Below are 27,858 nucleotides of genomic sequence, written 5' to 3' on the forward strand. Positions count from 1 at the left end.
CAGAGTCCCTTCCCAGGCAGCAGTGACTGAAATGGAAGTAACTGGCAAAAAGAACAAAGGTGACCTGAGATGTCAGGTGTGTTTCTCTTACAGAGCCATAGCCATAGCCAAATATATACATAAATGTATATATTTCTAAGTGTACATATGTGTATGTTAGTATATGTACCTATATATATAGATATCCATAGATACATATATGATACACACATTCATATATGTACATATATCTATAATGTACAGAGAAATATACATATTTTTATATACATATATCCACATAGATTTTCCTGATCGTTTCTTTTCACAAACAGCTTTAAGCTTGCCCTCCTTTTTTTTCACTTTCTTACACACATTGGCAAAAAATGTGTGTGTGTCCATTATGTCTGTACTGAGAGGGAAGGAAGAAAGCATGCGTGCACACATATAAATACATATTTTGTACACAGTCTCAGATGACTGTAATCCATAGGCCACCACTCTACACAGAAGCACTTATCTATCAACAGGTCCCTTTCATGTATCCTGTATAAATGCTACAGCTGTCCACTGCAACATGACCAGCTCAGCACCATTTTGTTCTTCTCTCCCCATAAGGGGACGCTAAATTCCTTGCAGTCAAGTGAACAATGCTGAAGGTACCGGACTCTTGCAGCTGCTGACATTCTATCTGAGTGGACCCTCCTCCTCCGTCAAGATTTTCAGTAAGTGAAGTTCTGTGGAGTGCTGGTAATTTATCATAAACTATAGCTTCAGGATAGGGAGGACAAGTGTCCTACAACCAACAAGCACAGCCCAATTTGGCCTTCTTTTACCTAAGTAAAACTGTAAATCCTGCCTAGACTGCAGCAAGCACAACTATTTTATACACATCCATGTGATGCTTTAAGTGCTCATCCCAAATCCCCAATGTCTCCTTTAAGACTCCAAAAGCATCCCTGAGAGAAGCAGCACCTCTCCTACAAAGAAAAGAGCATCACACAGGGTGGCTCATGTAGAACAAAGTAGCTGCAAGATGGAAGAGTGAATGAAAGCACCCAAGCAAGGATTGCAGCACATGCTACAACAGCACATAAAACACCTTTTAAAAAAAATCCTATCACCTAGTTCCATACTACAAACCCTCTGCTTATTAGAAGTCTTTCAGTGAGAAAAACAAAATTACTTCAAAAATTATGATAGGACTGTATTTCAGACAATGGAGAAATTCAGTCTATTAATCATTGAGTTAATCTATTTATTCACCTTGAAAAAATCCTGATCAGGAGAAAGTCTATTAAAAGAAGACTGGGATTCAGCGGCCACTTTTCTCACTGAATAGGCAATCAGAAGATGCCCCTTTGACCCTGTGTTAATAAAATTCTCATTAAATGCAAACCTGCACAATGTTATATCGAAGAGGCTCATTAGCTTAAAAAAATAACTTGTCTCAAAATGTGTTTATTTCCTCATAGGTGAGAAGGTGAGTTTTCAAACCAACTGCTGCACCTTCCTATTTCAATCCCATCAATGCTGCAGCTCTATCTTGCAGTCTACCACATCTCAATTATGTATGAAAACCACAGAGACAAATCCACAGACACAAGTTATAATGACTATTATGAGATAGGACAGCAACAGGAATCACTCATTCTGGTATGGCATGTAAGATTTGCAGACAGATAAGGCTATTATTATTCTGTCGCCTTCAAATTTTCATTTTCTTTAGGTTGGACAGAAATTATGAATTATCTGGAAAAAGGAGAGAAGGTAGGAATAGCCTCCCCATCTCTCAATAGTCAAAAAAATATTCATGACTGTTCTTTTCACTGGAGTAAGGACAAGAAAAATCAGATAATCAGCAACAACCAAACTCAATCAGGCTGTCCAGAGGAGAATAGGGTCCAACTAAAAAGTCTTCTTCATACCATAATAGGATACACAAAGCAGGAGCTCTCTCTGGGGCTGAGTTTAAACAAGAACATGACAATGATTCCCTAGGTATTACTCATCCCGACTCTCTATTAAAGCAATTAATCAGACGAGCTCACTAGTTCAGCACTGTGGGGTACAAGCACGATTGGTTTGTGTCTCTCCTTAAGAGTTACTGGTGTAACACAAACATACTGCAGCCTTGAAAAGTTGTAAACAACTCACCACTCCTCTCCTGGCAGAAATACACATAACATTGTGCACTAGGATTTATGACACTTGTTAAAGCCCATCACATGCATGCACAGGCAGATGTTAGTACATTTATAAAACCCACTAAAAACCTTCGGATAAGGAAATAACAATGTTTATTTATTTTTAAATAGCCTGTGTAATGAGATGAGGATATAAATGAAAGTGGGACTTTGCACTGCACAGTTACAGCAAAAAGCAGGTAATCATTGCCCACAGAAACTTTCCAGAATGATGGAACAAGGTGAGGGGAAAATCAAGTGTTAAGCGGATTTCTCTAAATTCATTCTTTTTATGACATCCAAATGACATCCAAATAAGACACAGTATGCTAGGACCACTCTAAGGGAAAACCAAGGGGGCATAAACATAGAGGCAAGTCAGGTAGGGGGGAGCTAAGCCAGGTTCTAGTCCCAGTCACCACTTGGAAACACCACACTGTTAATCACCTTCACAAAAGCACAGTCCCTTTGGATTTCTCTGGCTGCTCTGCAATGTATTCAGTTAAAGAACCTTTCAAATGTAATATTTTTACCATAAGAAGAAAACAAACCAGAAGACAAAATTCTTCCTGCCTCATCTATTTTTTTTGAGAGCTAGGGTAAATCAAACAGACTAACTTCTCTGAATTCTAATACCTCTCTAGGCCCTGAATTGTCTGTAATTTATATCTTTCCTAATGTCACTGCATGAAAACCAGTCATTCATAAAAACTTCTAAGGCTAGTAAAATATCACAAGAAATTTCAACATAGAGGAACAGCTGGATGGAGCAGGGGAAAGCTACCAAAAGTCCCGAAGAGAAATATGTTAGAGGCTTCACTGGTTCCAGACAGCACCATGTTCTGAACATGGCTGATAGAGGCTGTCCAGGGAGGGGTATCACAGTGCCAGTTTCTTTGGTTGTATCTTGTCTCAGTTGCATGCTGATCTTCACAAAAACAGCTGTTAAGCCAACAGGAAATAAGTCCACACAAAATCTTGGTTGCACAAGCCAGAGGTGAGAGCACAAACCCTCTGTGATCACTTGGTTTTTTATCTCTTCCCAGTTTAGACTACTCTCCCCGGGTATACAGAGAATTCCCAGGGCAGACATTTCGTGTCACATTAAGTGACATTAATTTGCCAACAGCTACCTGTTCTGCTGCTTTACTTCAAGTGCATTATCTGCCCACAGGTGTTCACTCACATAAGTTTAAAAAGCAAAGAAACCTCCCCCAAAAAAACTTAAAATCTAAAATAAGGACAGCAGCAAAATGAATCTGGAATCATGGTATCAAGTTTACAGACTTACTAAGGGAACATTTAAGGTGGTTTATAGACATGCAAGATGTATATTGACTTGAAAGATGTCCTCAGTTTGTCTTACACAATGTATTTTGCAGTGAGGAAAATGACAAGTACTAGATATGCAACATTACTGAGCTACTTGCTGTTGCACAGGCACCAAGTGTCTGGGGTGACCAGAGAAGTGAGGGACAGATATTTTTCAGTATACGTCTATCTTTTATGGTTTGTTTACAAGATAGAGCTAAGCAGTAGATTTTATCTCTCAACATTCTTCCATTTTCCAATCAATCACATCCATGATCCTCTCGCCCAGCACCCAGCCTGGTGAGTACTAGCTGCTTCAGACATCAGGAAAATAAATGATGGCCATTGTGAATGAATGCACACCTAGATAGTTCTTAGTTTTACATGTAAAGCATAAATTCTGCCCTTGAACAGAAGGAAGAGGTTTAAGAGAATACTGAAATGTCCTTAAATAATCAGTTTTCAACACACACAAAAATCTTGCAATGTTAAAAGAGGCCTCAAATCTACTTATTACAGCTGGCTCATAGTCCCCTTCACAGCTTCATGGAATTGCAATAGAATCATGCATCAGAAATCCATTAGGTCCACAATTGCTCTGCTAGCACAGCATTGTTCCCTACTGTATAAATTCTCCCAAGAATGCTGTGAGGATTAATTCATTACAACCTGTGCCATGCTTTGAAAGCACTCAGTCTACAGAAGAGCCAAGAGTATTGTTTAGAGAGAGAACAATCTAACCCTAGTGATCCTCTCTTTATCCCAGTGGGCCTTTGTTTAGAACAACAATTTAGCCCAACGAAGTGAACAAATTCAAAACCAAATTCATTAAAACAAACATGAAAGCGTCATGATAAAAATGTAATCACACAGGAATCTTTAAAATGGTTATTAACTTCTACTCCTTACCTAATATTGACTAATGCATGGGTCACCTTGCTTGCAGGTTCTTTCCACTGACCAGCATTGGTAGACAGCCTCAGAACTGAAAGGAGAAGACAGTTAATAGTGTTGGCACAGAACTGGCAATTTTCTAATTCAAACAGAACAAAATAATCTGCTTTGACAAGATGGCAGTCTGAGAACCACATCAAAACAAGGGTCATCTTCGAGACAATCTTTGATTCAGGGCAGAAGTTCCCTTCAAATTCTATTGAAGAAACATAAGGAACATGGAAGAGGTGAGCAGAGCAAACTAAGAACCTGGAGTCAGGAAGCAGAGGGGATAGAAGAACCTAGGTCCACCCAACTGCTTTCATCACTACATATACTGTTCATTTCCCCCAGAAACAGGGCACCATCCCAGGTCTAGAATAGCTTTTATTCCACACACAGCTGTTCTACTCCAGCTCCTATTTATGCAAGATTCCATCTGAGCTGGACTACATCCTGCAGTTTAAACCCTCTCCAGCAATGATGGATTCTTTACATCCCTATTTATCTAGAACTGCAGAGAGGAATTACACATCAGCCTAGGAAAAAACAGTCCCCGTAGGAACAAGGGTGGTGGATCTGTTGCACAGATGGTCTCTGACAGACTTAAGATCAGATCCGAAAACATGCTGCAACAGAAAGAACTTCTAGGGAATCCAATTCTTTTCTGCCAGAGTACCAAAAATACTTATATAGGTCAAAATATGTAGTGTTTCTATAGTGCACGTCTCTTGGTAAGCAACTTAGAAGTGAAGGAACAGCTCAACATCTGAATTTAGGACCATCTGGAAACATGAATGCTACAAGTGAATCCATAAGCGCAGTGGCTGCATACTCATGCCTGTAATTGCAGGACAGAAGCTTTCAGTCCTGCAGATCTGCATAAAGTTCAGATTCTGAATAAGAAAAATAAATAAGTAAAACCCCAGGCAATTAGATTCCATCTCCACTCCCAACACAGAAAGCTTTGACCATATTAACAGAAAAACTAAAGCACAGTAGCTTTCTCATCTGTGCTAACATATGCCCCAAGGCTAGGGGACAGAAGGGTCACTGTAGTCTCAGAGGTGGGCTGACAAGCAAGGGGAGGCTGTCAGGACACCTGATTAAACTGGTGCCTTTCATCAGCTTGAGACATTGATACCTTCTCACTCCCTAGTCTACGTGTCATCCATCTGCAGAAAAAAAAAATTCAGCTCTAACATTCTTTTGTCAAACAGTAGGTACTGCACTTGAATATCTGAAGTAATATATTCAGAGGGTTTCCATTCAGGTATCTGCAACAGTAATTCAAATGGGTTTGCTCTACATAGCAGGATGGAAAACATTCATGTGACAGATGAATTGTTTCAACAGGTCAGGTGTGCTGTTTGCAACTCAACCAGGGAAGTACTTGAGTGCATTATTCTTCTATTTCTCTTGTCTTCAGCTTCCACAGCTGTTTCTGTTTGAAAATTATTGGCTAGTAAAAGCACCCCATCCTACTAGCTGCAATACTTGGGAGTAGGAAATGGGTTAGCAAAATACCTTATGCAGTCAGAGAGCACAAAAATGGCCAAGTGAACCCTCATGCAATGGATGAAAACCATAGGAAGTTTATACAAAAGGGCAGTTTGCTTTTGCTTGCAGTTACAGGGGGTATTCAGCTACTATTATTTAGGTGAGGACGGTCCTCTCCCATGTCAGAATAGTGCTGTGACCAACTGTATGTCCTTGAACTCCCCTTATATGCTTGCATGAACTCCAGTTGTTCATTGAGTGATCACACCCAGATGGGAGCAGGGAGTGAAGGGAATAAAAGTCCTTCTAGAATAAAGCAAACAAAGAACACAGCTATATTGGTTTTGCAATGGATTCAAGTATGCAGACACTATACCAGTGCTGCTGCAGCTACCCTGGGCTGCAGGCTCCTGTGTACACACTGCCTGATTATGCCTCCATGCATTCCTTGCTCTTCATTGTTCCTTTTTTTCCCTGCTGGGTGTCACTTGGTGGCATGCCAGCATGCCTCCCTCTCTTTGAAGGACGGCAGCTTCTCCCTGTTTTGCCAGTGGGCACATTCTTCAGTCCAATGATTCACTTGTCACTGCAAGCAGGTTTGTGAGGGCTGTTTTCTTGGTTGTTTTGGCAATGAGTGCAGTCAATGTGATTTGTCTAGCACAGCAAGCTTCTTGTTCTAAGTTTCTTAAATTCTTCTCCAAATTCTTATTTGCAGTGAGCACTTCTGTGCTGGCTGGTTGTGCAGCATGTACCTGCCTTTGGATTTAAAACTGCCCAAGGTAATAGATGCAAACTATGTGAAAATGCATGAAATACCACATACTCTGTTGTGACAACAAATTCATATTCCCAATCACAGTAAGCGATTGAGTAAGTGACTGAAGGCAAGGAGTCTGTTCCTAACCAAAAAAAAAAAAAAAAAAAACAAACCACAGAAACACCAAAAAAACCCCACAAAAAACCGACTAACAGAAAGTTATCACTTTAACAAGTTTATCCCTCTCTCTTAATTTACCAAACGTCCTAGTATACAAAACATGTCCACTCAGCAAGGCACATGTCAGTAGCAGATGGACAGAAAACACCTGACAAACATCCCTCCTCCACCACTCTCACTTCCAGTCAGCAGCAGTCCTGACAAGTCAGGAGATACTCACCCATAGAATAAAGGTTGTCAAAGTTCTGATGCATTCGAATAATTTCATAATACAGCTCATCATAGCTGCTGGGAGTGGGGAGAAAGGTGTCTCCATAAGTGATGAACATGTTGAACAGGTTCACAACCTATACAAATGAACAGAAATTACAACAGGAACATTTACCCAAAATGTATTGTGCAAGAAAAACAATACAAACTACATCCAGAACCTTCAAAGAAATAGCTCAGTCGCAGCAGACAGCATTGCATTACTTAATTGGTTTATCTATTAATTTCCTTATAGCACAGAAGAGACAGACAAGAAGCTTAAATACTACTTAATCTGTGGCCAGAAAAACATGTTACTATTATTTTTTTACAAAGGGTCACAGAACAAGAAGAAATACTATAAAATCTGGAAAATTAAGCTAAGTCTTTCCTCACAGACTTCTTTATTTCAACGAGCCTACCCTACAGTGAAGTCCAAGTATTGGCCCTTTCCAAACACCAAGAGAAACCAACCACAATAATATTCCTCTGCTTTGTGTCCTTGTTCTCATATCTCTTTACCAGGCCAGAAATCCTGGTTTTCTTCCTATGATTCATTCACCATTAAGTTGTTAAAAATATGAGAATTTGTGTGTACTCACCATAAGAGCAAGGGTGAAGATGTTGTGCTTGGCCAGCAACACAGTCTCATTAGACATGAGGAACTTCAATAAGTTGATCAAAGCTAGGAGAAAATAATAAGTATTTTCAAAATAATATAAAAAGCAAAGCCATTCTCAACAAGTCACTTAAATACAGAAGCATTTACATTATCTAGTATAAAATAACGTGAGTGCCAGCTGCTCACCTCTCAGAAACATATCAATTCATGTGTAGGGTTTGGTGGTGCTTTTTGTGGCTAAAATTCTGTGCTAGACAGGTAAGTGACAGCTATTTTACCATCCCACATTTACTCTCCTTCACTGACTTCCAAATCAAATCTGCTCAGGCTCAAGCTAAGTCTCTTGTTAGCTTAGTCAGTTCACAGAGATTTTTCTATCTGCTAGATCCTGGAGTGAGCTTTGGGGTGGGAGAATCAACTGTCTTGTTTCTGCTTCATATATCACCAACATGATGTATGCATAGTCAGCCCCAAACTGTCATTCTTGTTGAAAAAGGCAATTAAAAAAAAAAAAAAAGGAAAAAAAAAGACAGAGAACAAAAACCCCCATAGCATAGCTTTTCTGTAGCTGTGTGTCAGTGCTGCTGCACTGGAACAAGGGAGGATGTAGTACTTTATTGTGTCAGTTATCTGGGGCTGTGCAGCAAAGACTACAGATCTGGTTCAAACTTGTCTTAAAAAATAAAGCAACAAAAGCTCCTGCTGTAACCACCCAATATCAGTTAGTAATAGTGGTAATTAACAAAGAGGTTGGCTAAAAAAGCTTTAATCAAGCAGACATTACAATAAACAATTGCATTCCATAAGCTTGAATAAAATGCAAAGTTCTTTACTTTGTTTTTTCTAGTTCTTGAAATTTTCAGAAGAGAAAACTATTTTCTTCTGCATTATAGCTGCCCAGGACTCAAAGCTGATACCTGCCTAGAACAGGTTCTTAATGTACTCTCTCTCTGCTTTGAAGTCAACAGATTTCAAGACTTAAAACATCTGAATTTAGATGTCTTGCAAAATTGAACTGGAACACTATACACACTTTTTTAAAAGGTTCTTAATTATCTACTAATTGGTAGTTGCATCTAACCAAATAACACCAGGCATTACTCCAGTCTGTTATAGCACACGTAGATTTTATCAATCTGTGTTCCCCACCAACACTACACAAATGTTACACACTACCCAGTAACGTGCAAGAAGTTCAATTTCAGCTTGGGAGAGCTCCATAGCCAATGCAGAACAGACCATTCACCTCAGCCCAAAAGCACAGGCTATGAAAGAGAAGGAGATAAAGCACAGGGAACAGGAATGAGGTAAGGGCAAAATTTAGATAATCAAGGATCACAAAGTATTCAAAAAAGGTAAAAAAACCTACAGCAAAAAGACAGATGTGAAGAGACTGGTAAGATCTTCCATTAAACAAAACTGTCAGATTCTGAATACAGTCCTCCAGCCTCTAGTTTCCAATACTAGAAGTTCACCAGGATTATCAGAAGTTTACATATGCTCTCCCAAAGGGAAGCCTATAGCCCCAGCTTAGGTATTTACACTCATCACAGACAGAAGCTACTTCAGTTTAATCTAGCAGAAGGTGGCTAATGCTGAACTGCAAACCACAAGGAACAAAGTTCTCTGCAAACTCCAGACTTGCAACTGATTTATCTTTGAGAGCTATTTCAGGATTTAAACCATCAGCAAGAGCATCTTTCCCTTCCATGTCAGCAGCTCACCTCGTGAAGCTGCTGTATTAACACCTTTTCAATCCATCCACAGAACTCCCTACATCATCATCACTCCGTCATCGCACAAACTCCTGGGACCATGACCAGAGCCTGGATTCTGCAATAATTCTGCTCTGAAAATGTCCCTGTCAGTTATTTTTCTGTAAAACAGCCGTTTCAAAACAAAGAAGTGGCTACTACAGATGGGCTCTCCACCAGAGCAGACATCCAGCTAAAAGCAGGTTGCCAAGGTAACCAAGCCTCCACAGCAAAAAAGTAGTCTCCCACAGTCAGTGCCTTGGACTGCAAACAGCTGCCCTGCATCTCTGTCACAGCAGCTCATCCACTGTCTCCCCATTTAGTAGTTACAAGCATAGCTTTACCTCTTTCCTGGCCACAGCTCAGGACCAGGTGCTGCTGTTCAACCACCAGCAGCTTGGGCTCCTGGAAGCAGAGTAGCAGAGCTCTGGATTTTCTAAACCAAGTGGTGTAAAGCCTCTTCTGGCCATCTCTCAGACTCTCACTCTCCCACCAGAGCTCTGCTGAATGGCCTTTGCCAGCAGGTGATGGCACAGTGTAACAAGAAGCCATGGAACATCCAAACGCAGTGAACATGAAAACTGACCATGATGAGGAGACATTATTTTTAGAAGAACACGAGGAACGATCACTTGTCTAGAGCACAAGCACTCACTGAGTGACAGGGACAAGCATGCTACAACTGCCCACTGCAGTACTTCTCAGACACTACCCTGAAATACTTGCACTGCTCTATATTGGTAACAATGCATGAAGAACTTGCTCTGTTCTACCCCAACACCAGCTCCTACGTTTGTTCCAGCCATTGTGATGAATTTGCTCGTGTTTAATTTTCCTGTTCCAATTAGAAGACAAGAGATTACCACTGCTTGAAATCAATCTTTATACCTGAATTGCACTGTATCATAGCCCACTCACAGTGGATTTGTGCTGTTCCTTCCCAAAGAACTAAGAAGGAGCAGGATGTGCTTTACTTGAAGAAGAAACTCAGAGCTGGGCTCAGAGCCTGGTCAGAAAAACTAACCCACCAGGCTTACAGTCATTGTGTGCACTGCAGAGACAAATTCATCCAACTGTTTAGACACCACACATTCCTAAAGAAGTTGCAGTGTTCCTAATTAGGATATACACTATATCAATGCTAAAAGAGCAACCAAACTTTTTCCACACCAGCACATTCTGCAGCAACCCCTGCTCAAGTGGCTCTAAGGAACAGGAACACTATGGAACACAAATCCTTAAATCTTTCCTGTGTCTCTGTAGGTTTCTTGTAAGGCAGACCCCGTACTGAAAATGAGGACAGCTGTGCCCTGGGGTTTTCAGAATTCACAACTTTTAAATCCAGCTTCATATGCCCAGTGCCCTTCAGTGAAAATTACACACACAAAATAAACCTTTAGAGGAAAGATCCAACTGGCTGAGCATCCCTCCGGCCTCGAGCTCCAACAGGGCACTGATGAGCAACCTGAAGCCAAACCAGATGTGTCACTTTTTCCTTGCTGCAATCCAATGGTCGCCTCTCATACGCCATCTGCAGGCTGCCCTTTCACACCAGCCGGGAAATTATCCAGGTTCCATCCCAACAGGGGAGTAGTTCAGTGCCTCGGCTGCACAGGCAAACATCGCTGTGTCCCTTTCTTGGACTCAGCCACGTTACCCCAAACTGTGTTCCAGGATTTAACAGCCCACTAAAGCTACCTATATTTGACATCCCTTAGCAGGACCCAATACACCCACTATGGCAAAATCTTGAAACAGCCATAATTTCACAATACAACAGTGTCTCTAGAAGTTCTTTAGCAGCAAAAGCTGGAGGCTGTAACTAAACTAAACTAAACAAGCAGCCATCAGTATTTTCATGCAAGCTCCTCATTTTGTGACCTGAGCTGAATGCACTGGCTGTGCTTCTTAAACCAACAGCTCTTCAACCCAGCTTTGAACACCTATATTTACATCTTCAAAACCAAGTAGAAAAGCATGCTGAGTGGACAGAAGGCCATATGATTGGCTGTATGTGAAAGCAGTGTAAAGCATACAGGTTGAGTTTTTAGGTAATATTCTCTCCAAAGGATTATTATAGTCAAAGGATGAAAAGTGACATCACCAGCTTTTACAGATACCTTCCCTGCTTTTTAACTTGAAATGACTGCAGTGAAAGAGGCTCTTAGCTCCTCCACTGCACAGCTGCTTTTGAAGACAGATACTTTCCCTTATCGGCTCTTGTGGCCAGTCTGTCTCCCGAGGAGCAGCAGTACTCCTCCTCAGTTATTTACTGTCCTTCTTCAAGCCAATCCCCTGTGAGGAGCCTGTGAGCGGCCAGCATCTCTTCCTCTCTTCTGCCAGGAAGGAGATAACTCCTGTTATGGGCAGATGCCCTTCACTCCCTCCTACCCCTGTTCCTATTCGCATAGCAGACTTACCTTCCTTCCCTGTAAGCCTTGTTTCAAACAGAAGTCAGGATGTAGCACAGACTCTGCCAGGAGCATCAGAAGGCTCTGATGTGTTATTGCACAACGGAGCAGAAGAGAACAGCCTTGAGACACACATCAATGAGAGCTTGGATGGGTTGAGCACAGTACGAAGGCCTCTGTCACCACATCTGCTGCGCTTACATGTCAAAAATCTTCTAATGGTGCATATAATGGCCCTCAACAAAGGAGCAAGGGAGAAAGAGAGATGCGAGGGCTCCTCAGCTGCAGTATAACATCAATTAATAGGATCCCATGCTCTACTAAAATCCTCCAATTTTCTGCCCTTCAACTTTCAGGGCACACTGTCAAGAACAGTGATTTTCCCATTCCCTCTGGAAGTTACCACTGTACCAACAGTACATTCAGTGTCCTCCTTTCAGTGTTTCAAATCACAACCCTCTTAGGAGGATCCCCACCCACAAGTCACTACAAGGCAGCTGATAATGACATCTGAGCAACACTTCCATGCTGCTGAGAAATCCTCTTGCTACAAGTGCCTCAGCAGCACAGTAACCACCTTGGACCTCCTACAGCCAGCCTGTTCACATATACATACTCTCAAGGCAAGGTCTATATCACTCACTGTAGCACATGGTAAGCCAGATCTGGTAAGTCTTAGTGCACTAGACTGGAACTGAGGGGAAATTGGATTCAGTTATTTGGAGAGCAGCACTTTGGTTTTTCTGTGCTTCAATTGCTCTAACATAAAAGAGGAAACAGGACCATTCCATCTGGAGCAGCACTGGAAGCATAAATGAAGTGTTGAGAATAGCCCTGGCTGTACCTGGCCCACCTGTGCAAAGTATTCTGTCTCTAACTGGCCAACATCAAACGCCTGTTGAAAAGTAACAGGCCAAACAACTCACTCACAATGCTCTTCCAGATTCCAAAATTGAGTATGATTACATGAGGCAAAATACAGCACAGAATGTGGTAATAATAGATTCTCACAACACAATACCATAACCACAGATGAGTCCACTCCTGTTCCAGACTGGAAGTCACAAGGGCTAAGCTAAGATACCCCTATAGCCCACTGTGCAGTTATGAGGAGAAGAGACCCCACAACAGAGTAAGCAGCTGTAATACATGCTATACCTGAAAGGCAATTCAGAGCTAGAGAAGCAAAAGGCTCAAGTACACTACACTGAGATGACCTGAGTGTTAAAAGGGTGCAGACCTGGCCACATTCAGCACTGGCAGGCCATCTGCAGAGCAGTGATCAAAAACTCAGCAGGAGATGAGTATCTACAGATTGGGTTTGACAGGAAAGAAGCAACAGGGGTAGTTTCCAGATAGAGCTGTAGGAATAGGAAGCATGTCCAAGAAATAGTTACATTGCTATTACAAACTAATGCACCAGAACTCCCTGAGGCACAAACTATCCCAGCATCCTTGGACAAGTGAACCAATTACTTGGGGACAGCACTTGCAGCTTCCTGTCTATCTGCCAAAGTGCTAGAAAACAAGACTGTTGCAGCAATGCTGCAGTCCCCTCTCAGGGAAGCAGGGGAAGCAATGAAAGCTGTGTCAACAGCACTACTCAACATGCTTCAGCTCCTTCCCTCTGCTCCGATCAGGAGGGAGCACCCTGCTCGCGGCTGTAACAATCACCTGGCTGGACGCTCCTCTAAGCACTGCCACGCTGCCTCCCTGCTTGATGCCGCAGACACTGCCAAGTTCCTCCTCCCAGCCACCACAGCTCTGTGTCACAAAGCAGCTGGCTACTGGCAGGGTCCCCTTCACAGCATCAGCACTCTACAGCTGTTCCCTCTTCTCCCTATGGCTCTCAGGGTACAAACATGGAAGCAGCCTGTTTTCTTGGTGAGAAACAACAGCTTGCCAGAGGGCTAGAGCACATGCTGGCATAACCCATCGCTCCCAGGATCAGTTGAGTAGGCCACTTCACTTCCAGCCCTCTACTTTCCTTATATAGCCCCCATCCCTGTACTCACTGTTCCCACCTAAATGGAGCCAACAGCATGAAAATTGCAAGCTTAATGGAAATGCTGATTGCTGATGCCAGAGCAATGCTGCTTGATGGCAATCCAGCAAGCAGTAAGAAAGAACGCAAATTTTCTAACTTCAGCTAAAGCTCAGATGAACAATATACTTTTTTCTTAAAAATAAAAAAGCACACACCCACAAGCTTCATTTCTCCTTAGAGGAAAGGGAAGTATTGAGCTCAATTCTGTTTTGTCTGACAGTGTAGGTTCACACTGTTAATTAAATAGTAGTCTTGGGAGTTAAGGTTGCACATTTTTGAACTGGGTTTTAAAACAGAAATGGAGGAGAATCTGGAGAAAGAGCAGCAACATTGTGTGAGAACATGGAAAGACAGCAAGATAAGGAACCAAGGAGTGCTGAGGCTGGAAAACAAAAAGGGGGTAGGGATAAATGAATGCTGCAACCCCTCCACACAGACAAAGAAATGGCTGTGAACAGCTGACTGTAACACTTCTATCATCAGTGGGACTGTTTCCCAGGAGAAATTATCACACTATCTCCACTGGGTCACTGTGATCTGCAAACTGTTAGGGATTCACAATCGAACTCTCCAGTGTTTGCTAGCTCCATTTAAAAAGTAATTTGCAGGACAGAGCAACGTATCCAGATGAGACCTGCCAAGCTGAGGCAAGATGACCAAAAGGTTGCCAGACTTTTGTCCATGTAAATTAAACTAAATTCTCTTTGCACTCATCTGAGCAAGGCTCTGTTGATGAATTCCCATCCTGATCTTACCAGGTGATCAAAAACAGCCCTAAATTTGTATTATTCTTTTTCTGTCTATCGGCTACCAGGGCCAAACTCCTTATCATCAGTACTAAAATACATTAACATAAAGTTAACTAGAATTAAGAAAAAGAACACTTAGAACAAAATCAGGTAAAAGCAGATGCTTTCTAAAAAAGCCTCATGCAGGGAATTTAGAACATTCTCTCCTACAAGAAAGCCACCGAGTTTTTGTACTTCTTACACAATCTTCTTTAGGAGATTTATACCAGGACATTCCACCAAAGGGCTGTGTGCTCTTCACACACGAATATCGTAGCTTTGGTTGAAGGAGGTAACGCAGAAAGGTTAACATGAAATCAGCCCACAAATTGAGAATGGCAGCAGATAAAGACCAGATTTTGCAGTCTTCTTTCTGACCTTCACATGTCTTTCTGCCTGTAAGTGTGCTTTGTAACATGGGCCTGGGGTTTTCTTTGGGGAAAACATGGAGTGCTGCAGCAGTACAAATTAAGTAAATCAATGAATATCAACCTACAACACAACTACGAGCAAAAATTATTTTCTAAAACTATCTTTCAATTTCAATCCCTTCCTAAATTCACTGAAACAGATAACAGGACTAACAGTTGCACTCTTAAACTAAGTTCGTGCCACCACAGTACCACATATCCTGAGCACCAGCATTCCTACAAATAAAGAACACAGGCAGCTCTAACAGCTGCCAACACCCACTACCCATTCCATGGCCCCTAACAGTTACAGCCTTCAGTTTGTGTGAGAAGCTATATACTTTCCAACAGGTTTTCAGAACTAATCCACATCCTCAGAAACCTGCCTAGAGTCAACAAGCACAAGTATTCGTAAACCTGTTGGGCCTCCTACTAAATAGCTGGTCAATATTATCTATTTCAACTCTAAAGATAAGGAACAGATACAAAGCTTGCTGGTTGCCCATCTACAAGTAAAGGTGAACTAAGTTGCCACAGACAAGGACACTGCATAAAATGCAACACAATCACAATTTTTATACTGATTTACTGAGCCACTTAGAAATAAACACGAACTCAAACTTCAATTTAATGAGCTTTATTAGTTCATCAGAATACTAAAGAAGCTTGCTGGTTTTTTGCGATTCCGGAGGCCTCGGGGTGCTAATATAAGACCTGTGAAATCATGTTCAGGTCCTTCTTGACACAGAAGCCACAAGCATGGTGAAACTATCAATATATCATTCTGAGAAGAAAACCTTTCCTCTTTCAAGCATGCAATACACTAAGAAGCACTGGGGAAAAAAACACACAGAATACACACCTAAGCTAAATGCTGGCTCTCGTTCCTCAGTTTCCCACTCCAAAGAATGGTCCCAGCAAGGGATTCAAATAAGAGAATAGTGAAAGGATGTTTAGTTCCATCCCTGAGAGTTAAAAATGACCAATAACTCCCTTTCCATATCATGCAGTGATTTCTAACACAAAGTTTCCATCCAGTGAATCTTGCCAGCCTCCCTAACCTTCTAACACCAGATCTCACCCTACTTAGTCCCCTCCTGCATTCAGGGTCTCCTATTCCTCCTAACACACTATCCCCTTCATTTCATCTTAGACTCTCCATCTTGCCAGGTTGAGATCCTCTCCACCTCCAAAGATCTACCCACCCCAGCAACACAGAATTCCCATTCCCCTTGCATCTTTAACCATCTTGAACCCTGTTCTTGCCTCTTCCTCCCTCAGTTTCTGGTGCTGTCACTACCACTACCCCTGGGAACTGCAGATGGAGCCCATCCTTCCCCCTTCCAGCCCCATTCCTTAGTCAGGTGACACTCTAAATAGTCAGCATCACCTTGCACTCAAAGGACTCACGAGATCCCAAATCTCCAGCATGGCACATATGGCACACAGCTGGGAGCTCTCAGTCATGTGGAGATTCTGAAGAGCAGCTTTGAAAAGCTGTGCCAGCCTCCCACTTCAAAAGGCATGGAGAAATGAGAAGGTAAGCATCAGATAAAGCATGAATTAGGTAGAATATGTTGACCTACAAAGGTGTTCAAACTCCAGCATTTGTTTCTTAGTCTCTTTACAGTTTACAAGCAGCTCAGTGAAGTCAGAACACATTTCTGCTGGAAGGTATTTGAAAAGTCAAGTCTCACATAATTACTTCTTTCTCTTCACAAAACCTTAAGTTCAAGTAGAACCATTTAACAGAGACAAACAGACCTTCTTTGTACTCACCCTAGATTTCATTTTATGAAAGCATTTTTACACTTAACACACAAGTTCCTGTTCCTTCTACCCTATTCCTGCACATGACCTTTATTAGTTACCTCTGAAGATGCTGTGCTGAAGAGACGATTCTCTTATACTTCAACATCCTTCACAGTGTAAAGACACTTCTTTGTTTGTTAGTATATTACAGACTTCCTCATTGCACAGAAATTACCACTTATCTATAACATCAGAGACTGCTGCCTCTGAACTCCTAAGACTTCAGAAGCATGAAGAGAGTGCTGTTGGATTCTGAACCTTGGCAGCATTTTTTAAGGCCACATAAGACCTTCTGCAAGTTTGTAAGGAGCTCAAATTTTAGGTCTTTTCCATAAAAATCTTTTCCCTAAAATCTTTAAGTCATTTGCTAACTGGCCAAGCAGCTCTATAGTCTTCCAAACTCTCATGGCAGCTAGTGATCAGGCACTTTACCAGTGAACTAGACTGTCTGGTTCACCAGTACATGAATCCTGGCTCTACAAGAGCTGCAAGATGACAAGCTTCCCCTGCCAGGTAGCTGCTGCAGAATGTGACAGTGACAGCCGGATTAGAGACGAAGGGGAGACACAACATCATCTGATTTCCAGTCTGTTCAGCGACACAAATCAGGGCTGAAACAGACCGGATCAACAGTTGTACAACCAGAAATAATATAACAAATACTATCAGCAATCAATAATTCAGTCACAGAAATAACAAAGCAAAGTGACTGAACAATACCACTTTTAATATGCACTGCATATGGGCAAGCATGTTATATATGCTGGAACTTGGTACGGGAGAGGTTCTGCCCCCCAGAAAATTGCTTATTTTAAAATGTTCCACAGAGGAACCTTTCACCTCTTTAGTATTCACCCCAAAAGAGTTTGAAAGCAATATTATCCTCATGTTATAAATACAAACCTGACAAAAAGATGTATAGAGTCTACAAAAAGGGTGGGGGAGGTATATTTATTCTAGTAGCACTGAAAAACTCTGCTTTGATAATCTTAGAATGAAAATGGAGAAAAATTAACTGCTTCATCGTGTTACATATTTGAAGCACCTTTATTTTAACAGTGCATTCGTCATCTATCTAATTAACTATCAATCAACTAAGCTACAAAGAACTATAGCTCTTATGATGCAATAATTAGAAAACATCTTCAACACTTACTAATGGCAAAGCTCACTTTCAATCCTACTTTGCATTCAGTTGTCCTAATAAATAGCTATTTCACCATTAATCATTATTATATTGAAGATTTTCTAATGCTCTACTCTTGCTATTATCAGTCTGTATTAGAATTGCTTTTCTGTTTCTTTAAACATGACTTTTGCTTAAAGCAAACCATAGCAACTGCAAAGAAGTTACCTGCACCCCCTAAGCTCTGAGTGAATTGCTCGAGCATTGCTAATTTTAAGGTGGGAGGAGTTGAAGAAATGAGGTCTTTTTATATAAAAGGCTTAAATGACTCATGAAAACTCTTTTGGCATAGCTTATACATGCTTGACAATTAACAACAACATATATAGCACTGTCCATCACTCAAGTGCTGTACAAACTAGCCCAAAAACATTGGACAAAATGTGCTGTTTCTGAGAGAAGGGAATTGGCTGTTACCAGGTCAAGTTTCCTTACGGGCTCTATAAAATACCTCACACTTGACATTCAATAAATCAGTGTTTAAAAAGTATAAGGTACTCAGCATAACAGTCCAGGAGATTTCCAATTGGCCAAAATGTCTGCAAGGGAACAGATCAACACAATCATATCCACTTACTTTCTGACCTGGCCAAATTTCCAGGCTAGTCACCAGCAATAGTACACTGTCATAGATGAAAAACCTGAAGGTTTTCTACCGCACTCTAAGGGAAGAGCTGCATACTAACCACAGACGATGGAACTGAAATGAACAGTCAGCTGAAAAGGGCTGTTTAAGAAGAACCAAGATCAACAGACATCTCTGGATCTGAATGTCTGGTCCACCTATCAGTAACTGTGCTTGCCAATCACCTTCACAGGCTAATCAAATGACAATTGCTTTTTGTTCTCCAGTACTCTTTTTAAGATATCCTAGAATCTAGCTCCACTAGTGATCTGATATTTATTTTCACACTACTTTTAGCTAGAGCCAGCTGATACACACTACTTTTGCCACCCACAGACTTTCTCTTCTGTCAGTCCTGCTTCCAGCTCTCAAATCCCTCTCTGCTGGCTAAACATTTTTTGTCATCTAGTCAGCACAGCTAGAGATTTATACTGCTCTGAGTGCCACAGTCCTGATCCCTTAATATGAAAAAAATTATTCTAACAGAGAAGTTAAGGCTGGATCACAACCAAAGGCTCAGTAACAGTACTGGACGTCCTTAAGCTCAGAAGCTGAAGAAGGAAGTTCAACAGAAATAAGATCATATGTAAGCAACGTGACACATAGTGACATACCCAAAAAAGTATAAAGTACTACAGACTGATATGTGCCCTGAGAGACACCAAACACCCATCTCCACTGCTTTTTTCTCCATCATCATGCCAACTTAAAATCAGAAAAAGAAAATGCTGAAACTTTCTCAAAGTGCTGCTGGCCTTCCATACTGAAGACAAAGCACTCACCAATGAAGAGCATCACTCCATCAGATGACACACAAGTGGCTTTCCTTAATTAGAGACTAGCTAACATTAGAATTGGCAAGCGAACAGAAGGCTCCACACATTGCTACTGCCTCCACCTACAACCTTTATCTCCCTTCCTCCGCACCCTATACTGACTACCTACCCCACAGTATTCCCTTTGTCTTCTTCTCCCACTCAATTTTCTGTCTGAAAAAACTCTCACCCTTTTACATGCCAGGTAGAACTCTCTCCCTTTCTTTCGATAGTTCCCTTCACCAATTCCTTCCAGCTTCTTTGTTCCACTCAGCTCGGTTGGGAGGCTTCCATTGCTATTATCCACGCTGCACCACAGGGCCATTGCTTCAGTCATCACACACCTCATCATTCAAGACGACAAGTGTGGGCTTCAAGACCTTCTGCAAAGCACACCTGATGGGACAACCTGAGATCTCAGACCTTACAGTGAATAGCTGCTCCCTTTCAGCAGCTCATTCTGCAGTGATAACTAATTCTTCAATCCAAAATAAAAGCACGACAGTCATATGAAGGCTAGAAGTGAATTCAGAAGTCCCTGGGCTCTGGTTTGAAATAGTCTCTCACATAGAGCAAGATCACAGAAATAGCCATTCTTTCACAGCAAAGGCAGCAGCCTTCTGGGTAATCAAAGATCAGATAGGGCTGGCAATTAGAGTTTACCCTGCAACACAGAGCACTCTAGAAACACACCTGGAGCAGCCAGGACGTGCCCTTTTACAGTGTAAGTATCACTCCATTCAGGGCCTTCCAGCCTGTATAAACCACCCAGCAGCTACTGAAGAATCTCTCCGTTCACCTCAACATCCAGTAAAAAAATAATTTTGAAACACTCCTTTTTTTACTTGAAACATTCTAGTTTACTCCCACATGAGAGGATCTCCCTAAACATGCAGAAATCTATGGTAAGTATGGAGCTTTTCAGTTACTTTGGGTGTGCAGGTATTGCGGGTCCTTCACAGAAACCTGACTAACCTGAGTGCTTTTTACTGTTTTGCTTTCAAAGTGTGTGCAGTACTTAATACCTCTGAGGCACTTTGTATTTCCAAAGCACTATACAAACACCAGCTAATTAGAGACAGCTAATAAGAATATCCCAAGATACCATATTCTCAGTGTGCAGCAAGGATTTTTATTTTGCCCTCCCCCTAAAACAGGGAAAGTTAAGGATTGAAAGATGCCTAAGAGTGTTCTCTCAACTGTGGAACAATACCTTCAAGCAAAAGGTATTGTATTTGAAACTTCCATACTGCCAGTGTGTAGGAAAGACCAAGCCCAGCCTGGCTAAATAGAAATGGCTCTGGTTTAATGGAAACTGCTGAGAAAATATCACACACACTGTCAGATGCAATTTCTATTCACAATAGACATCCACATTGTACACACTCTTCTTCTGAACTGACACTACACCGCAGCCATGCCTCTAGGGGCTCTGATCTGAGGAAAACAACTGAAAGGAAATCGCTAATCCCTTAATTAGTGGCACCAGCTTCACCTTCTGCAGGAATAATTTAGCAAGTCTGAATCGGCCATATGTCACACAAGGCAAAAATTTAGTAACTGAAAGTGACTCAGGCTGTTGGTTCATTCTTCTGTACCTACAACTCAGGTGGAGAAGGCCACTGAAGGGAAGTACTCCGTGTTAATTGAGAAGAGCTTCACAAACCACTCATCCCTGCCTTTTTCAAAAGCCATCCTCTCTCAGATTTCTGATGGGAGTTGCATTACACCAGGCAAGTCGCTGATCCTAGGTCTCAAGCACAGCTTCAGGAATACACAATTAGGGCCATGTTCCCTTGAATTTTCATAAAGCTCTTGTTTAAGCCACAACAGCAAGGGGATTAACTGTACTTTCCTAGCTGAGCTGCTTCAGTGCCTGCTAGATAAGAACAGAATCACACGCCATATCCACGAAAGACACCTGTTAGGTCTCATCATTCTGCTACTCCCTTCCCTCAGACCTCCCACGCAATGATTGCATCATCTAAGAGTCCTACAGAGCCATGTCTACTAGATTATGTCAAAGCCCATAATACTTATCTGCCTCAAGATACCAGTGGCATGAACCAGACTATCTACCATCAACAAAAAGGTCAGAGTTAAAAGCCTCTTTTCCTTCATACTGACATTTCTAGGCTGCTCTTTTCAGAAGGAGCTGCACTCACTATTCTGTGTATGCATCTCTTATGGTAAAGAGAAAAGTAAAGTCCACCTCCCTTCACCCAAGGGCCTACCTCTCCTCTACTCACAAATACCTGACAGAGAAACACTACTGCATAAAGCAGTACTCTGTTTCTCAAATCAGGTAATCAAACAGAAAAACAAAGACATTTGGATACCATGGTGATCATGGCCAGAGAAGAAAGTAAATTAGCTGCCATTATGATAATGAACTGGCTTTCCAAAGGAGGCAACTAAGAACCAACACACAGATGCTTTACCAGAACTGATGCTTGCTGTTTGACACTGTAACAATGGAACAAGCAGTCATGTCCACCAAGCAGCCACCACTCTGGGCTTTCCCTATTTGACTGTCTTGCAGAAGCAAAGTACCTGACCAGAGCTCCCTCCAGGTGTAATGAAGCCTCACTCTGCATTTCTTCTGGTAGCACAGCAGCTTGTGCACAATCTGAATGCACCGTCTGAAACAGAGAGAATAAAGGATTAATGGCATTGCATTTTTCAGCAATTCTATTGGGACATGTCTCCAAAATCAGTAGCAGAGAAATCGACAAACTCAAAGACTATCTCTGAGTTCTATTATCTGAGAGGAGGATGGGACTCAGGGCTTTGGGCTCCTAAAAGGAACCAATACTCACAAAAAAGAATCAGACACAATGAAGGAAAGGGGTTTGTATGCCAGTTTCAGCTGAGTGGGATTAGACAGACCACAAATACATGTTTGTTGGTTAATTAATACTTTCCACTCCTTGTAGCCCTTACCTGAGAGCCTCACAAGCTCCACAAAAGGAGTTACTTAACTTGTAGGCTCCATATGTATGAGATACTGCAAGTTATTGTTAGATCTGGACACAGTGAAGGTTGTCAGTTTCTTTGGCCCAAATGATGAGGCTAAAGGAAATGACAGAGTCAATCAAATTTCAGGATTTTCAGCTTGATTGAGCCGTGCAGTTTAATTACACAAAAAAAAAAAGATTTCTGTCAAATTTTGGAGTCTCCTTTAAAAAATAATTTAAGTGCAAGCTTTGGAATGGTCAAGCAATATACCTAGAAGCTCTGGAATCCCCAAACACAGAGCTAGTGTCCTTATGAAGTCTCCAAATCCTGTAGGCCTCCATAGCATCTAGTGTTCAAACAAAATCTTAGGTGCACCAACACTTTTCATAAAAAACATCAGAACTACACACACAGTATAATGGTTAGCACTAGCACTCATTAAAAAGACAAAAAATATATACAAATTTGAATTTGTTAGGCCAAGCTATTTTTAGCTATTGACATTTAGAAAAAAAATGGAGACTTCAAAAAAGGAAAGATTTTCCTCCAAATCCTTATTTCTCAAAAACATATCGTATTAATACCAATATCTTACTGAAAAGACACTGATGAAAGACACAACATATCAAGTAAAAACAAAGAAATCAAATTCTTAAAATCTGCATGGCATTTATTCAAAATGGGGTGAAGAGCTCAAAATTAGACTTTAAAATCAAGACTGTAGGAAACAATATGCAGAAGGTATACATTTTTCTTTTGAGACCCTTATAGGATCCCAAAAATACCACAAGGAGGTAAGAACTAAAACTAACTTTAAATGAATAAAGGTAAAACTATTTATAATTGCTGAGCATGACATTAAGTGCTGTATTTCAAACTGGATTCTCAAATTCAACCAAGAAAACAAAGTAAACCAGCTAGGACAGAGCTGCTTTCAGACAAGGAACAGCAATTGCTCTGGGGAGAGACCTGCTATTTGCCACGTTACAGGTACCAGACAATACCCAGCACCTTTGCACCCATGTATTTGCGTGGCTATAAGTCTAAAACTGACCTCTACAAAAAAGCAAAACTGTTTAAGGCACTGACCAGAGAGAATCTGCCAATGGCTAAAACATTTCTCTGTAATTACAACAGCTGTTAATGCAAAATAACCTGCATACATCTCTCATCATTGAAACCTTATGGTTGCATCCAGCTTTCTGGATGAAATCAAGGCACGGACAGAAAAGAAGAAGGGGCATAACAGTCCTAATACTCCTGCCTAAATAGCCAGAGCACCAACCAACAGCCTACAGGCTCCCAAACCACACTGCTTGGGTTGTGATCCTGCTTTAGTTACAAAGTTATCCATCCCAGTGGGGCTTCTCTGCTTTTTAGCTCTGTGCTGAGGATCTGTAATACACATAGTGGACAAAAAGCACCCCTAGTCAAAGCAATCTGGAATTCTTTTTTAAATATTAATGTGCCTATCCTTGAGCAGCTTCATTTGGTCACCTTTTAAATGCACTGCAGAGAAGTATGACACTACTTGTGCATTCAGGACACCCACTCTGTCTGCAATAACTGTGTCTGCTATGGGATGGTTTCAGACAGGAATATAGTGAAGGGACAGCACAAACATGCCAAAATGATAAGATACAGATGTCCACTGATAGTTGCTACTGCTCATTATTTTTAGTCTCATGGGTTTTCTAGTTGTGACCTTATTTCTGAGCCCAAGCATTTCACACATTTCCTGTGAAATTCCAGCGCATTACACCCAAATAATTCTGCAATTGTCACTTAAAAAAAAAATTTAAAAAAATTTCTCACAAACTCAACTGAACTGTACAACCTTTGAAAAGGCACTGTAATAGCAGGTTATTTGGGCAAAATCAGAACATGCTGAAAAGTTACCTTATGGGAAAACATCCTATGTGCCTTTATCTTTTCTATATAACATAGTGCTGTTCACGCCTTGGGGAAACTGAGCACTGTACAAACAGTCAGAGCAAAGCCAACAATCTGCCTAAATTCTATTTCTGCCCTCCAGGCTAAAGTAGCACAAAGCATTTGAGGGGCCCCTGTGGGACGCACCAAGCGTTCATCAGTAGCTCTGTCCTCTGCTCTCCTTTTGCCCACTGCTAAAGTTTTAGCTCCTGCTGCCTAGTAAGCTATTTCAGGCTTAAACCTCCCTCCCTCTCCCCATTGCCTTCCAGGCCTCATGTCAGTCAGCCTTGGTTTTTCAAACTGTCTTTTCAGTTTCTAGACCAAGATTCATCTTCTGGGAAGTGGGGATTCTTGCAATGATTCTGTGTTATGAAACATCTTTCAGACTGAAAAGCTCTTTGTGTTAGATCAAGCAGATTAGGAAATCAGTCTGAAAGGTAGAAATTCATTTTGCTTTCAATTTTCTGGCACAGAGAGGATTTTAGAAGTAGAAAGAGTTACTGGAAGAGTTCATGAAAAGCCATCCTGCTCCCCACCAGCCACAAAGTGTTATTTCAGACAGAAGATTGCTCTATGAGTAGATTTCCACCCAAATTTAAACTTCAAATACAAATCACAGTGAGTTACCCCACAGACACTTACACATAGAGATCCATAGGAAATTCTTTCATCATGTGTGTTACAATGAATTCCACCATCAAATCTGACAGAAAAGAAAATTATAAAGTAAATATTGAGCTGGCTTATGGTTAACTTCCAGTAGATTATGAGGAAGTCAAACTGCCCTATCTACCTACCTCTACCAGACAGTAGTCCTGCTTAGATGAGAGAAATTCCACTTTTTCATTTGTTCTAAAGAGTATTAGACATCCTCTAGAATTAGAAAAGAAACTACTGGAAACTGAGGGTATGTAATGTAATTTGCTTTGAGGCACTGCTTCCCCATATGCTTTATCCCACTGTTAGTCAATAAAGACTATACCAATGTTTAGAATTGTTCTCATATTTCAAGCCTTGTTACTAATGGAAAATTCCATTAAGAAAGCACAGTTTAGAAAATTATTCTTGCCAGAAACAATGCACAACCTAGATGTTTCCTTAAAGAGACATTGTAGATAACACTTATTTTTCCCTAAGACAAATTTTGAAGCAAGTAAACCTAGTCTGATCTCAACATAGGATAAGCTTCTGCTTAAGACTAATTCAGAGGAAAAAAAAGAGAATGTCTTAAGGGCTCCCAGTATGAGGATAAGAGGCAAAGAGTATAGAAATACAATTCAAAGATTAAGTTACTGTGGTTCAGCTAATAAATGATAACTGAATGTATGTGTGTCTGCGTGTGTACTGAACACAACTTCAGCCTAAAATGCTTATCCCACGCCAGTGGTAACACTCATGAGCTGTAACCTCCTAGGGCACTAATAGCCCAGCAGTGTGACTCAATAGTGACTAAAAACAGTGTAGGAAATGAGTGCATGAGATCTGCTAAGTCTAGAAAGATTCTTCATGCAGCTGTTGCATCTTGGTTTCAACAATCACACGCTTAAAAATGCTGCAGTTTAAGACTGCTTCCATACCATCAGGCTTAAGGGTCATTCAGGGATCCAGGCTCCATCCACTTCTGAACCCATTTATGCTTTTGGCCTCCACAGTAATAACAGCCACAGTTTAATCATGTGCTGCATGAAAAGCCTTCAACTATGCCTCCATATCCACAGGCAAAATCAATCCTAGCTACTGACATTCCTCTTGTCTTTTGCTCAGAAAACGCTAAATGCTCAGCAAACACATTCACAAATATGTGTCCTTTCCATAGGTTTGCCATCATCATATCATCTACAAAGTACTTGTGACTAACTGTTATCACACTCATCCAAAACACTGGATTTATTAAACAACTGCCCTCCCTATTGTTACCAGCTCAGGTCAAAGGAGCCAACTGGCTTCTGCAAAACTTAGGATTTCTTGATACAGAGCTGCAGCCTTGGATTTAATTTGTCTGAGACACAGCCATGTGTGGAGGAGATGGACATTATTGGAAATATCTTTAGTACATAACTGTCCTCCTTTGAAGTCCATCCACCTCTCCACTTAAGCCATAAAGCTCATATTTCTATTGCACAACAAAAGGTGCTTCAGGAACCACAAGCACACACGTGCTCCGACAACACTCACCGAGCACTGCACACACCAGCGGGCGACAGGGCAGGTTCTTGTCTGCTGCTTTCTTCCGATGTCTCATTGGCTTCAAACACACAGAGATGAAAAGAAATCAGAGGAAGCCTGAAGTGACAATCTGTGTACTAGTGCATTTTCCAAGCAAATAGTACCATCAGCACAGGCTTCCCTTAGTCTTTTCCTACAACTGCTGTCCTAAAGGCCACGGATGGAGTAAAATTTTGCCTGCTTTCCAGCATGTTGACTCCTGGGGTTTTGTTTCTCTAGCTGTGTAACCGGAGGGCATCGTTGTACTGGGCCAGGGGGGACCACAAGACAAAACCAAATCACACAGCAATTCCATCCCCTTGGTTAACATACTGACTTGGTTCCTGATCCATAATCTGACTGGCATTCTTGACAGTGCATACAGTACTCAGTGGCTTTGGTGTTTATTGTTACAGACCAGAAAGGCCAACTGGATAGTAAGTTTGCTGTTAAGTGGTAATGACAGGAATCCTTAAAGTATGCTCACAATAAAGGAAGATGTTTCTGTTCTAGATTAATGACACTTTCAGGTGCACTCTTCACTGCGAGATGAGGTGAAACTTGCCAGTACCATACAGACAGAATGCATCAAGCTAGGATAACCATCCAAGTTACTTGTAACTACAGAGCTCCGCGAGCCAGGTAAGGACAATTCCTCCAGAGGTACCTATAGGAAAATACTCAGGAAAAAAATACTTTCCTCCCTGAAGGTGACTCACTCCACCCAGTATGAAGCATAAGCCAAATGACAGCATTCAGTGTAACTCCAGCTGGCTATTATATATACCATGTGAGGGCTAATGCTTGCTGAAGATTAAGGCAGAATATACTCTCTGCCACTGATTTTCTCAGAGACCTCATAATACACAGCTCCTCCCCAGCTACACAGGCCTCTGAATTGACTGACTGAGCAACCAGGTCTTTGTTCTTTCAAAGAGGGAGTCATTCTGAGAGCAATTTCAAAATCATTCCCCAGCTACTGCATTTCTCACAGTATTTTCACATGCCTTAGCAATCTAGGTTAGATGTCTGTGACACAGTTTCCAACATACAGGAACTCAAATCCTCTGTGTTTGCAACCAAAAGAGAAGAGACACAATCTGGAGGAAAAGACTCACCATTCTGTGTAGGTTTACGCGAAAATTCATGTTGTCATCATGAAGAAAAGCGTTAGCATACTGATCCTGTTGAAAAGAGCAAG

General features: G+C 41.3%; 1 protein-coding gene across 2 annotated transcripts in view; it reads right to left on the reverse strand.

Annotated features, from left to right (window-relative positions):
• Nucleotides 1–4,378: 4,378 nt before the first annotated feature.
• The window catches only part of LOC103802355 (chromosome unknown open reading frame, human C10orf76), a 51,869-nt gene continuing 28,389 nt past the window's right edge, over nt 4,379–27,858 (reverse strand). For both annotated transcript variants that reach the window (XM_009074817.1, XM_009074818.1), the window contains 7 exons: nt 27,776–27,841; nt 26,628–26,697; nt 25,095–25,155; nt 22,116–22,204; nt 7,695–7,777; nt 7,064–7,190; nt 4,379–4,458 (listed from right to left, as the gene is read on the reverse strand). In XM_009074817.1, the coding sequence (XP_009073065.1) occupies nt 4,379–4,458; nt 7,064–7,190; nt 7,695–7,777; nt 22,116–22,204; nt 25,095–25,155; nt 26,628–26,697; nt 27,776–27,841 (576 nt within the window). The remainder of the gene's footprint in view (nt 4,459–7,063; nt 7,191–7,694; nt 7,778–22,115; nt 22,205–25,094; nt 25,156–26,627; nt 26,698–27,775; nt 27,842–27,858) is intronic.

Source organism: Acanthisitta chloris, unplaced genomic scaffold (assembly GCF_000695815.1).
Source record: "Acanthisitta chloris isolate BGI_N310 unplaced genomic scaffold, ASM69581v1 scaffold10565, whole genome shotgun sequence".
NCBI classification, from domain to species: Eukaryota; Metazoa; Chordata; class Aves; order Passeriformes; family Acanthisittidae; genus Acanthisitta; species Acanthisitta chloris.